The sequence below is a fragment of the Penicillium waksmanii genome (assembly GCF_028829765.1).
Source record: "Penicillium waksmanii strain IBT 27052 chromosome Unknown utg000007l:1.0-4314555.0:1.0-4317578.0, whole genome shotgun sequence".
Lineage (NCBI taxonomy): Eukaryota > Fungi > Ascomycota > Eurotiomycetes > Eurotiales > Aspergillaceae > Penicillium > Penicillium waksmanii.
The window spans coordinates 1,008,909-1,022,483 of record NW_026643253.1 but is presented as its reverse complement, the minus strand read 5'-3'; the positions used below and the strand labels follow the sequence as shown (position 1 = coordinate 1,022,483).

The following is a 13,575-nucleotide window of genomic DNA, read 5'->3' as shown; positions in this document are numbered from 1 at the left end:
GCTGAGGATAATTCTCAGGGAACCAAATATCACGCCAAAGACCACAGCAGTCAGTTCCAAAGATGTATCCGGGACGCAAAAATGTGGCAAATGCAGGATGCGCATGCGTATGCATATGCATATGCCGGTTCGAAACAGCGTTCAAACGCCCAAGCGTGGCAGATAGAAACCAAACAAAGAATTTCAAGGACGGTGTTGTACATGTAGTCAATCTTACAATTTGAAAGAGACCAAGAATAGAAAAAGACTGTTAGTTAGAGCCGTTCCAAGACTGGCGGGATCTTCCATCTTCCATCTTCCAGGGGACGAGAAAGAAAGCAGAACGCATCTTCGAAGCGAACATAATTCAATTTGACTGCTGGTGGATTGCGAGGGAGCAAATGTAAATTGGAGGGTTTAAAGAAGAGGACATATGAAACGTGAAAAGACTGGAGGAGAGATAATAGGGAAGAACTTGAAGAAAGTAAATGAGATTTGGAACTTTTGCAGAATGCCTTGCCCAAGGAGTATAGTAAAAAGAAACGCATAAACAAATACGCACTTTCGTTACACGCGAACACGACCCCCAGGGCGGGGTTGGATAAGAATAAAACAAAAGCAGGTTTCACCGTAAAAAGTTCGAAGGGGTTCTCATCAGTTCATCGAAAAGGCAGATTGGTTAAGAAAAAGCAGATTGATAAAAGGAAAAAAGAGTAGAGATCCGTACGAAAAGTGGTGGGTGTACAGAAGATAAAGAGAAAAAAACGAAGCAACAGCAGCAGCATCAGATAAGAAAAATGAAATAAGAATGTGGGGGGATTGGGGTTTCGAAGGGAAGAAGAAAACGAGCTCAAATCTTACTAAGATAAAAGCGCTCAGGGAAATGCGTAGCAACAAGAAGGAGAAAGATGCTCATCAAGAGCTATAAGAGCGCATTGATGAAGTATCGGTAGGAACCAGGGAAAAAATAGCAAATTTGTTATGATAACACGGGAACCCATCATTGGAATGACGCAAACAACTCCTGCTGGTGCTTTTCAATCAAAGGAACGCTTACTGGAGAGAACGTGAAGAGTCAGCCGACCGAGCCTGTAACTCAAGAGTGTTCTGGGGCCGGGCTGCCGGGGTGACTGCTAACCTTCATCGGGGCAAACCCGCCATACTGGTGAGCCGGGGGCATCCCCATGGAGGGGTACATGGGGGGCGGCGGGGGAGCGGGGCGGTAGGGGCTACCGGCAGGGCCGGAGTTGTTCTGAGAGCGACCCCAGCTCAGACGAACGCGAGAGTTACCGATGGGGTATCCCTGCATCTGGTTGATGGCCATCTCGGCAGCGTGGCGCTGAACGAACTGGACAAAGCCGCAGCCCTTTCCAGGGGGGATCTTGACGTATGTGATCTCGCCGAATCCCTGGAAGAAAGAGCGGAGCTCATCCTCAGTGACGTAGCCAGACAGACCACCAACGAAGACAGTGGTGTTGTTGGGGTCGGTGAACTGGTTCATGGGCTGGGGAGCACCGTAGAAGGGCATGGGGGGGACCGCCCATGGGAGGGTACATGCCGGCGGGGCCGGGACCCATACCCATGTTGGCGCCAACGCCGGGGCCCTTGTTCTTGGGGGTAGCGGTGGAGATGCGCATGGGGCGGTTGCCACAGTAGACACCCTGCATCTCGGTGAGGGCACGCTGCTGGTCATTCTCATCGGAGAAACGGACGAAGCCGTAGCCGCGGGACATGCCGCTGATAGGGTCGGTCATGATCTTGGCGGACTTGCACGAGGGGAAGCGGCTCTGGAAGAGAGAGACGAGAACGTATTCGTTCACCTCTGGGCCGAGGTCACCAACGAAGATGGAGTACTCGGGACCACGGTCGTCACGGCTGCAGAGAGAAGTCAGTAAAAACGCTTCAGGATAGAACAATAAATCCAGTCGATTATTACTCACCTGCGGTCAGCGAGACCGCCGCCGGTAGCCCAGTTCAGCTTGAAGACCCGGTTGGTGTTGGGCATGGGGGTGCCGTTCAGGGAAAGGGCCTTAGCGGCGGCGGCAGGGGAGGAGAAGTCCACGAAGCAGTATCCAGCATTGCTCCTACTACCACCATTAGTATCCTTTTGGAGAAAAAAAATATAGGAGGAAACATTTCTTACCCAGAGAACTTGTCACGGATCATCTTGACGTTGACCTGCTCACCCATCTGGAACCAGAGGTTGCGGATGAAGTTCTCATCGATCCAGGGCTCGAGCTCACCCATCCTATGTTGGTCAGCGCTTGGTCCGCAGGGATCTGGGAAACGGATTTGACATACCAGAGAGTGGTCTTGCCATCGGCGCCCTGCTGGGGGCCGGCGGAGTTGGGCTCACCAGGAGCGGGACCCTGGAAGGAGGCAGCGGCCATATCGGGCTGACCGGCCATGGCAGTGTCGGCATCGGGAGCACCGGGGCCGGGAGCGGCACCATCGGCCTGGTTGGGGAAGGAATCGAAGTTTTGGAAAGACATTTTGTAAAGCTCAAACTTGTCCGAGAATCGACGTAAGAATATAGAACGGCCTGCGACGAGAAGTTCGTGGAGTCGTTAAGGGAGAGACGTGAACGAGCAATTCGTAATGAACCCGAAACGAAGAGATGGGCGTTAGGATTCCTGATGAAAGAGATGTTAGAATGGGTGAGGTGAGAGAATTGAGCCCAGAGCAAGCAATGCGATGTGAAAGGGAAACGATGCGACGCGGGTCCAGATGCACATGTGCGGAGCGCAATCAGGCAGGCTGTAAGAGGAGATGCAGACACCCGATGAGCGGAGATGTGAGAGCTGGAAATGATCGAAGTGATGGAAGTGATAGAAGCGAAGCAAGCGATGAGATTCAACGAAATGATTTGCGTGATTCAAATCGACGAAAACCTCGACGAATGGATGCCTGGTAGTAGGTAACCAGGGTGCGCAGCGAGATCTGGTAATGGGAGCTCAAGAGGGAGGAGAAGAAGAAAATGGGATCGCCGCAGGCAGCATTGTCCAAAAAATCCAATGCGCCAGATTGTGAGCGACGTCGTCGTGCAGTGCAACTGTTGTTGTGGAGTGGGTGGTTGCGCCGGCCGTTTCCGTCCAGCGCTCCACGCACACAGTTCGGTGATTGCGACCGTCTTCGCCCCCAGTGTATCCACTCTTCGCTCCCAACGAGACCAAGACCACTCCTAGCTGGCGCGACCTGATGCGACCATGTTTTCCATGTTGGCGACAAGCAAGGAGCACTGGAGATGAGCGGCGCGAGATCCCGGCAGGCAAAACGAAAGTCCCGGCTGGAGCGGACGCGCAGGCGGAAAGCGAGGAAAGCGACCGATAGGAGACACCCGGCGACCGAGAAGAATGGAGGATCGAAGATCGAAGAGGCGAAGATGGATGCGCAGCTTGCTTCCCTTGGATGGCTCTGGGCGGGATGGAATGGGATGGGTGGTGGTGGGGAGGAGATGCATAGGCATTGGGAAGGGCGATGATGAAAGAGGCTGATGAGAAGTGACTTTGAGACTTACCAAGGGGATTTTGGAATTAACCTGTGCGAGAAAGCTCAAAGCAGAAGGACGAGTGAGACCTGAAGAAAGCACAACTCCCGAGAACGGCGCAAGACAGAAACAAATCCGCGAACCGAAGGGAACAATAGGAAAGAGGAAAAAGTTGGAGGAGGGGAAAAGCGATGAAGAATGGAAATCTCTTGTGAAGAGAAAGTCGCAGAGGAGGGGAAGTGGGCTTTTGCGCGAATTTGCTTGGTATGTATGTATCGTGGTATGGGATGGTTATGTATATGTATTACAATACAGCGGCGGTGGTGGTGCTGAGTGGAAGTATACAGCTTATTGCTTACCTTATACTAACACTACTGTAGTTCATCTACGGAGTACTCCTGCAAGGAATATGACTTGTCGCAGACCCTAGCTTCAGAGAACTGTATTCACAGTATCTATACCTGTACCCGTACCGAGTACAAATATGAGGACTCTATTGACCGGCGGAGCTGGTCAATAGAGTATACATACGGAGTACTATAGCTATAGGTGTACTCGTACCCACATACATACACTCTTCATCAGCTCTGTGAGCTGAAAGACTGAGGGGCGAGCTCAAAGCTCCACAACGCCACAGAACCATGGGAGAGTAACATAAGCGATGTGTTTCAGTCATTGAGATACGGTAACCACCTATGGTCATCAGGGTACTCGGTACTCTGTGTTGCCATCGCCATCGCCATGCCATGCCATGCCATCAACAAAGTCTAATAGCGCCAAAGACAAAGATAATGAACAAACCAACTCTATGCAAGGTATCCGATTCATCCTTGCTGACTCGATACGTCACCCGCAGCAGACCCAGATCCGTGGGTGGAGTGGCGGGGTCCATACAATACCGTCAGCTTAAATACTCCGGACAGAGACTACCCAGTAATGACTCTAGAGAAACCGGTTTGAAGTGTCCAGCTGGACATGAACAGCATGACCATAGCGATGGCCATGGCACAGGTATGAGCAAGGAGGACGCTGATCCCACCACATCTTCTGCTTTGATTTTCGATCGTCTCCCCTTGGTTCATAATATGAACTCATATCCCGTCGGGGTCTTATGTTATGTACCTTACCATTCAATTACTGTACCCTGCTTACTGTACCAGATTACCAGTTACCGCAATCCCGTGAGATCGGATCCTTGCATCGCATCGGCTAATTCTTCGCATGATCGATTCCTATTTTCCTCAATATACGAAGTACTCCGTAGCTATATACAGGTATGTACTTATTTATCCCCCCCCTGTCGATTTAACCTAGTGGATTCGCTGCGACCCCTGCAGTATGGGGGGGAAGAGCAGGGGAGGGGGATGTAGAACCCGCGACCCTATGTTCTGCAAGGCCGATACTGTATATAACTGTACTAGTAACTACCGACCACCCCTACCTCATGTACTTGGGTATCCCTGCCTGCCCTCCTTATAGTGCTTACTCTATACCGTGGAGTATTATATAATTTAGCAAGGTCCAGGTACAATGAATTGAATTGAATTGAATCGACCTGAGCATGATTACAGCTTAATAATGCTCTGTTCCGCGAACCATGGAACGAACCTCGGACAACTCGGATTGGTAGGGTAAGCCCTAGCTACCTCAGACCTATGCTGTGTATAGGATTATGTATGTATCCGTGGAATATCAACAAAGAAGAGAAGGGCCTATTCATGAATACATCAAGGAAAAGAATTTTTTGGACAATAATTTTTTTTAAAAAAAAACTACTTCCGCTTCCCTGAACACATTTGAAGCGTGGCTCAGGCCCGAGGCTGAGTCCAGGACGTGAAAAAGAGAAAACTCCACTTTCAGGGCTCGCATCCACACTAGTTCGCGACGCTTCATCCAAAGAGAAGCCCCGGACTCGCTTCGTTCAATACCGCCCGCGCTCCTCGTATTCCCCTTTCCAAACAACCACACCATTACTCCGTACGCCGCTGAAACATGTCTGTGTCAAGTTTTACTTGCTTTTTCGCTTTTCGTTCTTTCGGGATGGGAGCTATCGTACTAGCTCCAGAACTGCCCAGCAGAGCAGAACAGGGCTTGGCTTGGCTTTGGGTTTGATTCCCGATGACCTGGTTACATACAGTACCTAAAGTACGTAAACCCCAAGTCTCGGGCTGCGCTTGGGTTTTTTTGTGCCTGAATTGTTTTCAGCTTCCCCACTGTATTTTCTTTTTTTGGGCACACCTGTCTCGAACTAGTGTTTTCGAGAAGGTTCTTTTGTTCCGTTTTCTTGCGGATTTTTAAGAGTGGGACTTATGTTGCTGTGAAGGGAGTCTAGATCTTAGTTTGAAGGTGGATGGTCATTAGCGTACAGAGCTACACTAACCTTGGAAGTACTTTACAACTGATCTCTCTTAGTTCCTACTACTATATACTAATACTATATATCCAATTGCTTCAAAGTTATTATCATATACCAGTACTATTTAGTACTACTAGTAGAAAGCACAATCTTCTAAAATCAAGAACCAACAAAGCTTCAACGCAAGAATAATATAATACTATATGCATACTACTCCATCCTTTGGAAATAAACCCATCACATTATACTAGTATCATATCGCATCTAAATCACCCTCACCCGCCCCCCCTAATCATCATCCGCAAGCAACATCAACGTCCGATCATAAACCCTAGTCGCCTCCAAAACCCACGGCTGCTCGCCAGCCCCTTCCTCCTCCTCCCCTTCCTCATCGTCTTCTCCCACAGGTAGTACAGAAAAAACCTTATACCGCGTCGTCTCCGCAAGACTCCGAATCCGCACCTTTTGCGTCTGTGTCACCAGAACGGGGCCACGGCCCGTCTGTGCTTCCCGGAGCGGTTCCCGCGTCAACGGATGAATACCCGTGCAGAGCGCGACGAAGACCTCGTCGAATTTATGCAGGAGGGTTAAAGCGGATGGCCCGTCGAATGGGTGTGTTGGTAGGGCTGTTTCGGTAACTCCCGCGAGCGTTATTAGGCTTTCGGTTTGGATTGAGGCTGGTTTGATTCAATTAGTACTAGTACATGAAAATGAATAGTGGATATAAATATCCGTGGACAGCCACAACCAACTCACGAGAAGCAGATCCCCAAAGTAAATCAATCAACGCATCCACATCAGCAGCGAACTCGGCAAAATTTTCATACCGCCGGTGCGAGACGTGGGTGTCTGGTGCATCCATTCCCATCTCGGATTTCATTTGTCGGTATGTTATGCGCTCGATGGCTGCGCTTACGCGGCCGCGGAGTTGGGTTTCTTCTTCTGAGCCTGGGGAAGGGGTTGGTTTTTGGGGTGGTAGGTTTAGGGTTGGTGTCCATGATTTGGTCTTGTTCAAGTTTGTCGTGGATTGAGCTGAAAAGAAGCCGTTTGAATTGGTATTGGGGTTGGGGTTAGTTGAGTGCTCATGGATGCCGGGGACGTCTTCGAATTCCTCGTTTAGGTCCGAGTCTGAGTCACATTCGCGGTCTTTGGTGGTCATTTTGATCTGATTTGAGATGATATGAGGCGTGTTCTGAACTTAAGTTGGCTTCCTGCGTTATGACGATCTGATACCAGTACTAGTTAGTATCGGATACCTACTACTACACCGTCTTCCAGGGTTCTTTGATAGCTTTGAGCTTACTGCGGGGTAGAGCTGATCGGTAATGGTAGTGGTGATGGCGGGAGTCGGCGTACCCAGGAAGCAGGTAAGCTGTGCGGAAGGAATAAGGTATTTCTTGTACGCCTGGTCTCAGCTGGAAGAATGGGGTTGTGCAACGAATTAGTTTATGAGGAGGTACGAAGCTTGGAGCTTGATCGGCGATGTCATGCCAAGCCTTGGTCTGTGCGCGGGAGTGATGAGATCCATTTCGTTCAAGTTGTACGGTGTATCTAGGATAGAAAAAAGGACAGCTAAATAGGCAACAATCAGGGCTGCAGAGACAATGATTCTGACATCGGGAGGACGAATTTTTCAATGATAGTCGGCCTCCTGGGAGATAGTTCGAAGGGTGACCACGCCATGGTGACATATACTAGTACTGGTGGTGGTTTATATATTACTCGCTCTATACCAAATTATGCCCACAGCTCAGGCGAATTAGTTTACTAGTAGATTTACGCTCAGCACAAAAAGGTTGTAAATGGAATCTATATTCATTTCTTGATTTGATATTCGAACATTCGTAACTATATTCAAATGACAATTAGCACAAGTCAGACCAACAAATAAGATCGTGAACAAGGTAATCAGGGAGAACTCCATGTCAGAGGTCGAGAAGATTTGATAATGCTGGTTTTTGTTGACATGGCAGACAGCGGCTAGCGCGTCTTACTACACTGGCCCCAGCGTACTCATCATAGAGTGAAGAAGATGGAAAGGAAAGAGAGTGAAAAAAAAGGGAGAGGCGGGGGAATTTAGAACAACTCACCATATACCAGAACAATATCCCACATCGGAAAACTCCACAAACGCCATGATGATGCCACACTCACTCCGGCTAAGAAAGAGGAAAAGTTAGCATAAACACCGACCAAAAAAAGCCAACCCTGCTGGGGTCAGAGAATGAAACTCACCCTAATCTTTCCTCTCCGCTCCTTAATATCGCGCAACTTCCGCTTATCCTCATCGAAAGCCCGAAGAAGCTGATTCTGCTTCTCCTTCCTCTTCTCCCTCGACTGGAACCGATAAAAGTCCTCAAGACCCTCATTCTTCTTCTTCTCCCGCTCAACAAGAGCCTTAAGCTCCTCCTCCCTGGCAAGCGAATTAAGCTTCGGCCCATGCGAAACAGTAACAAATCCATCCTCATCCGGCTCAGTAAGTCTCCTCGCCTCCTCACGACGCCGCGCCTCAGCAACCTGTTCAAAGACAGTCATGAAATCATTCACAGATCGTAACAGCGCCGCCCGATCCGGATACCGCAATTTCTCATGCGCCATGTACCGCGCCACGCCGAGGTTCGCAACGCGGTCAGCGGGCACACCAGCACCCCAGGAAATCAGCGTGCCCTTTTTTGATGCCTTGAGCGCCGCTTTCAGACTGCTTTCCATGGACGGTTTATCGGCGAAAATGACAATCGCGTGTGAGCCGGATTTTTGTAACTGTCGGTCCCAGGTTGAGGGGACTTTTATTTCGTCGAGAGTTTCTTGAAGTTCGTCGGCTGTTGCGAGGGCGCGGGCGCGTTTGCGTTTCTTGCTATTTCCTCGTGAACCGTGTGTGATGCCGGTTTCTGTTGCGGCGGCGGCTGCGGCGGCGCTGCGTTTCTTGTTGCTGGGAACAACATCTTCGAATTGGACTTTTTCGACACGGCCTGCTGAGAGGGATGTGGCGAATAGGGCGCGGAGGTGCGCTTCTGTTGTGTCGATGGGAGTGTTGACGAGGAAGAGGGAGCGGGCGGAGTCTGGGTCTGGAATTCGGGGTTCGTGAGGTCGGATGTAGAGGTAGTGCGTTGCTGGCTTGGGGTAGGCTTCTGTGCCTGGGAGCTCGAGGGTCAGGGTGGTGTACCCTGCCACCTCCACGGAATCTTTCTTCATTCTTGGGGTGGGGAATGGGTTGTTGGATTGCGGGTGCTGTTGAGAAACTTTTTTGAAGGTTTTGCGCTAGCGTTGGGATTCTGCCGGGGTTGATGGGCGGTGGAGGGTGGATAGGCGGTGAGGTCTATGCAGTACATACATTGATGAAGATGGGATGGAATGGGAAAAATAATTGAATCATTGGATAAGCTGGGGGTAATTATAATAATTTACAAAATGTCGTAGCTCATAATAATACATAATTGTCGTTTGATTTGTTGAAGGTTTCGTTCAAATCGTGGTCATCTTTATCGGTAGTATCATAGCTTGTCGGGATCATTGATACCTCCATTCGTAATGATATAAGTCGCCTCTCGCTCGGGGCAGTCTAGAGCCATTAGCATCATCCAAAGCATTTCTTCGATAGGGCGATAACTAACCAGGCGAGTCTTGAATTTTGGCCACTCGTTCTTCACCACGACCCTTGCGGAGAAGCACACGGGTGGTCGACGCATGCGCAAGAACATGCCCTCCAACAGGCTTCCGGCCATCAGCTCCAGCAAACAGTGCACTAGCACCAGGGTCACTCTGAACTTGGTTTGTCTGATATGGTATATGTCAGAAATCACCTCGACGTGTCTATCCACTCGGGAAGGAAAGCTCAAAAAAGCAAAAGAAAGAATCTCACCATGAGAACACAAACATTGAATTCTGCAACCCACGATCAAATCAGCCCAAGAAGTTGCAAAGCGCACCTGGACAAGACTCGGACTAACTCACCCTCAGCCATATGCGCTAATTTCATAAGAAACTGATTAAGCTTCTGCTGTCTCTCAGCAAGTTCCCCCCTTCCACAATAATCGACCCGAAAGCAATTCATAATCGAATCAATAACAAGCAACCGAAATTCTCCTCCCGCAAACTCACAACTAAGCGTATTCAACAACTCAAGCTGATGCTCACTATTCAGCGCGCGCGCGTAGGCAATATTTTCCTGCGCAGTCTCCGGCTCGACCCCGAATCGTTCCGCAATTTGCACAATTCTTTCGGGTCGGAAGGTCCCCTCGGTGTCGATGTATGCGACTTTTCCGTTGGCGCCGCCGAGACTGCGCGGGAGTTGGGCTATTACTGACATTGTGTGGGAGAGTTGGGTTTTGCCGCAGCGGAATTCGCCGAAGACTTCGCTTATTGACATGCTTTGGAAGCCACTGGGATGAAATGGGTTAGATGGGGGTTGGTGTGCATGTAGATATATTGGATTGGAAGTTGGGGAAGGGGAGGGAGGGAGGCAGGGAATGACTTACCCGCCGAGGATGGAGTCGAATTGTTTGCTACCGGTTGAAATGCGGACGACCTTTTTGCGTTGGTGGAATAGATCCATGGCGGTGATGAATCCTGATGCAGATGGCTGGAATGGGATGAGATCGTTAGAGTCAGGGTCTTGTCGTCTCTATTTGATTGCGAAGCCACACCCATAATAGGGAAGGCGAGGGGAGAAATTTACCAGACATTTCTGAATCGCTTCTTTGACCTTCTCGACCTTGATCTCGCTGAATCCCTTGATTTTCAGAAGTGTTTTGCGCGTGGCGCCGTGGACGGACTGATGAATTGTAGTATGAGTGTTAGTATAATGAAGCAAATTTGTCTCGGACGAAGTTGAAGCCAAGGCCAAGGCTTACGGCAACGGTGTAGAATCCATTTGTTTTTAGTTTTGTGATGTCTGCGGCGCCGATGCCGTGTGCTTGAATGCTGTCGATGTCGACGATGAAGTTCTGGACGTATTAGTGTTAGTGGTTGAGGGTGATGGAAGGAGGGTGGGAAGAGCGTACTTCGTCGTTGAATTCGTCGTCGGAGAGTGAACCTGCCATTGTGATGATTCAATTGAAATTTCAATGGAAGAGGTGGTGATTGCACTGGTGGTGGTGTGAGGGAGAGGAAAGGAAAGAGAAGGAAAGGTGTCGGAGGGTAGTCTGGCTGCCTACTACTACTACTACTACTACTACTACTACTATAAGTTCCGTCCCTTTCCCAAGCAACCATGACCATAAATCTGCTGCAAGAAAAACTACAGCCTACAAGTAAAGCATTGAATAACGATTTGCGTTTTCATGTTCTCAGCACCGAGGATCTTCTCTTCCCACCAAAGGCCTTTCCAACAAACTTCGCCAATATTCTCTCTGCAATCCACACATCCATATCCATCATCTCATCTCATCTCATCGCCACCTGCTTCACGCCACTCGTCTCATATCTCTCTTCTCTTCTCTCCTCTCCTCTCCTCTCCTCGGCCCTAGGAAAACCGAACCGCAATCAAGAGTAGAATCGAATCGAACTTTATCATATAGAGAAAGATTCATCCATGGGGAAAACATATAGGACAAAAGACGCCAATCATGAGACTTGAGCTTTTTGCGACAGTATCAAGTTAAATCAAGTCAAGTCAAGTCAGGAAGAGGGTAGGGGGGATCGTTCGTGAATCAAAAACCAAAAAAAGTGGGAATAACTTTTTTTCCGTTTGATCGTCGTATACATGATAAAATATAAGGAAAACAAATAAAAAGAAAGAGAAGAAAAGGCTTGGAGAATAGTAAAAGGCTGATGGGAAGTTTTTTTTGTCGAAAATCAAAATCAATCAACCAAAGGAAGGGGTCGGAAGTGGTCAATATATGCAAAGGAGAAAGAAAATGGGCGCAGAGACTCCGTAAAGGAAGAAAAGGATCGAATCGGACCGTGGCCGTGGCCGTTCAGGGAAAGAGTTGACCAAAATACAGAGAATTGAGAGGAAGAAATGATGTTCCGAGCATTCCAGGGAAAAAAAATTGAATGGTGGTGAGACATTCAATCCAACAGAATGGTCTAGTAAGCTCTCACTCCTTATGCGACAGCGGTGGTAGGCGCCGCAGGCGCCGCAGGAGCAGCATCAGCATTAGCCTCGACAGCGGGCGCAGCAGCGGCAACGGCAGCAGCGGGAGCAACAGGGGCATCAGCCGGGATGACCGGGGCGACGGCATCGACAGCGGGAACGGCGGCGACAGCAGCAACAGCAGCAGCACCGGCCTCGGTGTTGGTGTTGGTGGGGCAATCGCGAGAAATGTGACCGGCCTGAGCACACTTGTAGCAGACCTTACCGGCGGAGCTGAGAGGACCACCGTTAGGAGCGGTGCAATCACGCGAGATGTGGCCCAGCTTGCCGCAGGCGTAGCACTTCATGGCCTGAGCTTGGCAATCGCGGGCGAAGTGGTTGGGTCCACCGCACTTGTAGCAGGTAGCGGCGCGAGGGTAACCGCCAAAGTTGCCGCGGAAGCCAGGCTGGAAGTTACCGCGAGGAGGACGGGGAGGACCTCCAGGTCCGGCTCCGGCTCCAGGTCCAGCTCCAGGTCCAGTTCCAGCGCCGGGGGCGGCGGGGTTGGGGCAGTTGCGGGCAAGGTGGCCGGGTTGGCTGCAGTTGTAGCAGCGGCCGTTGGCACCGCCGTTCAGGCGGAGAGTCGGGCAGTCGGCCTGGACGTGGCCGAGACCCTGGCAGTTATAGCATTGCTTGGCTAGAAGAGGTCAGCATGACTGAGGAGGGAGCTAGGTATGTGTATATTTCTTACTCTCGGTGGTGCGAGGACGAGGGCAAGCGCTGGACTCATGTCCTATTTGGAGATCAATAAGAGCTGGCGGAGGAATGGTTATAGACGACGAACATACCCGGCTGCTTACCTATGAGAAACAGGTTAGTATGGGATTCCAAAGCAAGTCAGGGAAAGATAAGAGGGAACTCACAGTTATAGCAGAGACGCTCGGAGGAGGAGCAGACCTCTACGTTAGTTAGGTTAGCGACATGCTTCAAGATTGGCCAAAAATTCACGACATGAGCTCATATCGGGGCCGTGAACTCACCAGCGTAGTGGCCAATGTTGCCACACTTGTAGCACGCGCGACGAGACAGCATCATCTTCTATATTCTATGCAAATGGTTAATACCGAGGTAAAACGCAGAATTGCACCGCATGACGCCGCGAGCTTGTTGTCCCTCCGCTCCCCTCGCATGGTGTAATATTATGGAATGCGCAGGATCCAGCGAATCGATACGTCAAGCTCCGAGTAATCATCCAGCCGTGGCAGTGTTGATCGTCGAGTCGGAAATATTGGGGATTGCCCTCGTGCGGTGCGGGATGGAGGGGAGCAACGTCGATCCGCGGGGTGCAGCAAGCCAACAAGCTCGCGACAGAAAGGGCATAAATGGAGCAAAAGGAGTCGAAAGTGGGAAGTTCTCACATACCCTTCCAAAAAAACACTTCGATACCTTGACAGATCTGAGCGGGGAGAAAAGGACCTTGGTCAGCAAGCTGAAAAAAAGAGAGCACCACGTTCTTGACAGGCGGGGGGAAAGGGAAGGGAAAGAAAAAAGAAAAAGGAACACACAAAGTGGGGTATACCGCACAACGCAGAGAGAAGGGAAAGGAATAAAAAATAGAATCAAAGAGAAAAGAACAAGAGCTTGAAATCACTCACCAACTCGAACTCAAACACTCACAAACGTTTAAGAAAGTCTTGAGTTTTGTGGAAGGAAAAGTTGCAAACTCGACAAAATTGGCCT

The 13,575-nt window shown here is 49.9% G+C and overlaps 6 protein-coding genes across 6 annotated transcripts; all 6 read right to left on the bottom strand.

The window, feature by feature from the left end:
• Positions 1 to 1,075: 1,075 nt before the first annotated feature.
• Positions 1,076 to 2,471, bottom strand: N7481_007238 (RNA-binding protein; the record flags this gene model as incomplete). The annotated part of the gene is made up of 5 exons (XM_057266457.1): positions 1,076 to 1,483; positions 1,575 to 1,854; positions 1,920 to 2,063; positions 2,123 to 2,227; positions 2,281 to 2,471. The coding sequence occupies 5 exons, from the start codon at positions 2,469 to 2,471 to the stop codon at positions 1,076 to 1,078; spliced, it is 1,128 nt and encodes a 375-aa protein (XP_057120658.1).
• Positions 2,472 to 3,160: 689 nt separating this feature from the next.
• Positions 3,161 to 3,445, bottom strand: N7481_007237 (uncharacterized protein; the record flags this gene model as incomplete). Its single annotated transcript, XM_057266456.1, has 1 exon — positions 3,161 to 3,445. The coding sequence occupies one exon, from the start codon at positions 3,443 to 3,445 to the stop codon at positions 3,161 to 3,163; it is 285 nt and encodes a 94-aa protein (XP_057120657.1).
• Positions 3,446 to 6,110: 2,665 nt separating this feature from the next.
• Positions 6,111 to 6,981, bottom strand: N7481_007236 (uncharacterized protein; the record flags this gene model as incomplete). The annotated part of the gene is made up of 2 exons (XM_057266455.1): positions 6,111 to 6,499; positions 6,579 to 6,981. The coding sequence occupies 2 exons, from the start codon at positions 6,979 to 6,981 to the stop codon at positions 6,111 to 6,113; spliced, it is 792 nt and encodes a 263-aa protein (XP_057120656.1).
• A 1,058-nt stretch (positions 6,982 to 8,039) lies between these two features.
• Positions 8,040 to 9,014, bottom strand: N7481_007235 (putative ribosomal small subunit assembly protein; the record flags this gene model as incomplete). The annotated part of the gene is made up of 1 exon (XM_057266454.1): positions 8,040 to 9,014. One exon carries the CDS (start codon positions 9,012 to 9,014, stop codon positions 8,040 to 8,042), a length of 975 nt encoding a protein of 324 aa, XP_057120655.1.
• Positions 9,015 to 9,313: 299 nt separating this feature from the next.
• N7481_007234 (recombinase DMC1) lies at positions 9,314 to 10,861 on the bottom strand (the record flags this gene model as incomplete). The annotated part of the gene is made up of 8 exons (XM_057266453.1): positions 9,314 to 9,381; positions 9,434 to 9,596; positions 9,682 to 9,704; positions 9,774 to 10,201; positions 10,298 to 10,443; positions 10,498 to 10,593; positions 10,673 to 10,765; positions 10,823 to 10,861. 8 exons carry the CDS (start codon positions 10,859 to 10,861, stop codon positions 9,314 to 9,316), a joined length of 1,056 nt encoding a protein of 351 aa, XP_057120654.1.
• Positions 10,862 to 11,867: 1,006 nt separating this feature from the next.
• gisB (putative zinc knuckle nucleic acid binding protein) lies at positions 11,868 to 12,930 on the bottom strand (the record flags this gene model as incomplete). Its single annotated transcript, XM_057266452.1, has 5 exons — positions 11,868 to 12,532; positions 12,587 to 12,628; positions 12,684 to 12,695; positions 12,759 to 12,794; positions 12,876 to 12,930. 5 exons carry the CDS (start codon positions 12,928 to 12,930, stop codon positions 11,868 to 11,870), a joined length of 810 nt encoding a protein of 269 aa, XP_057120653.1.
• Positions 12,931 to 13,575: the final 645 nt, after the last annotated feature.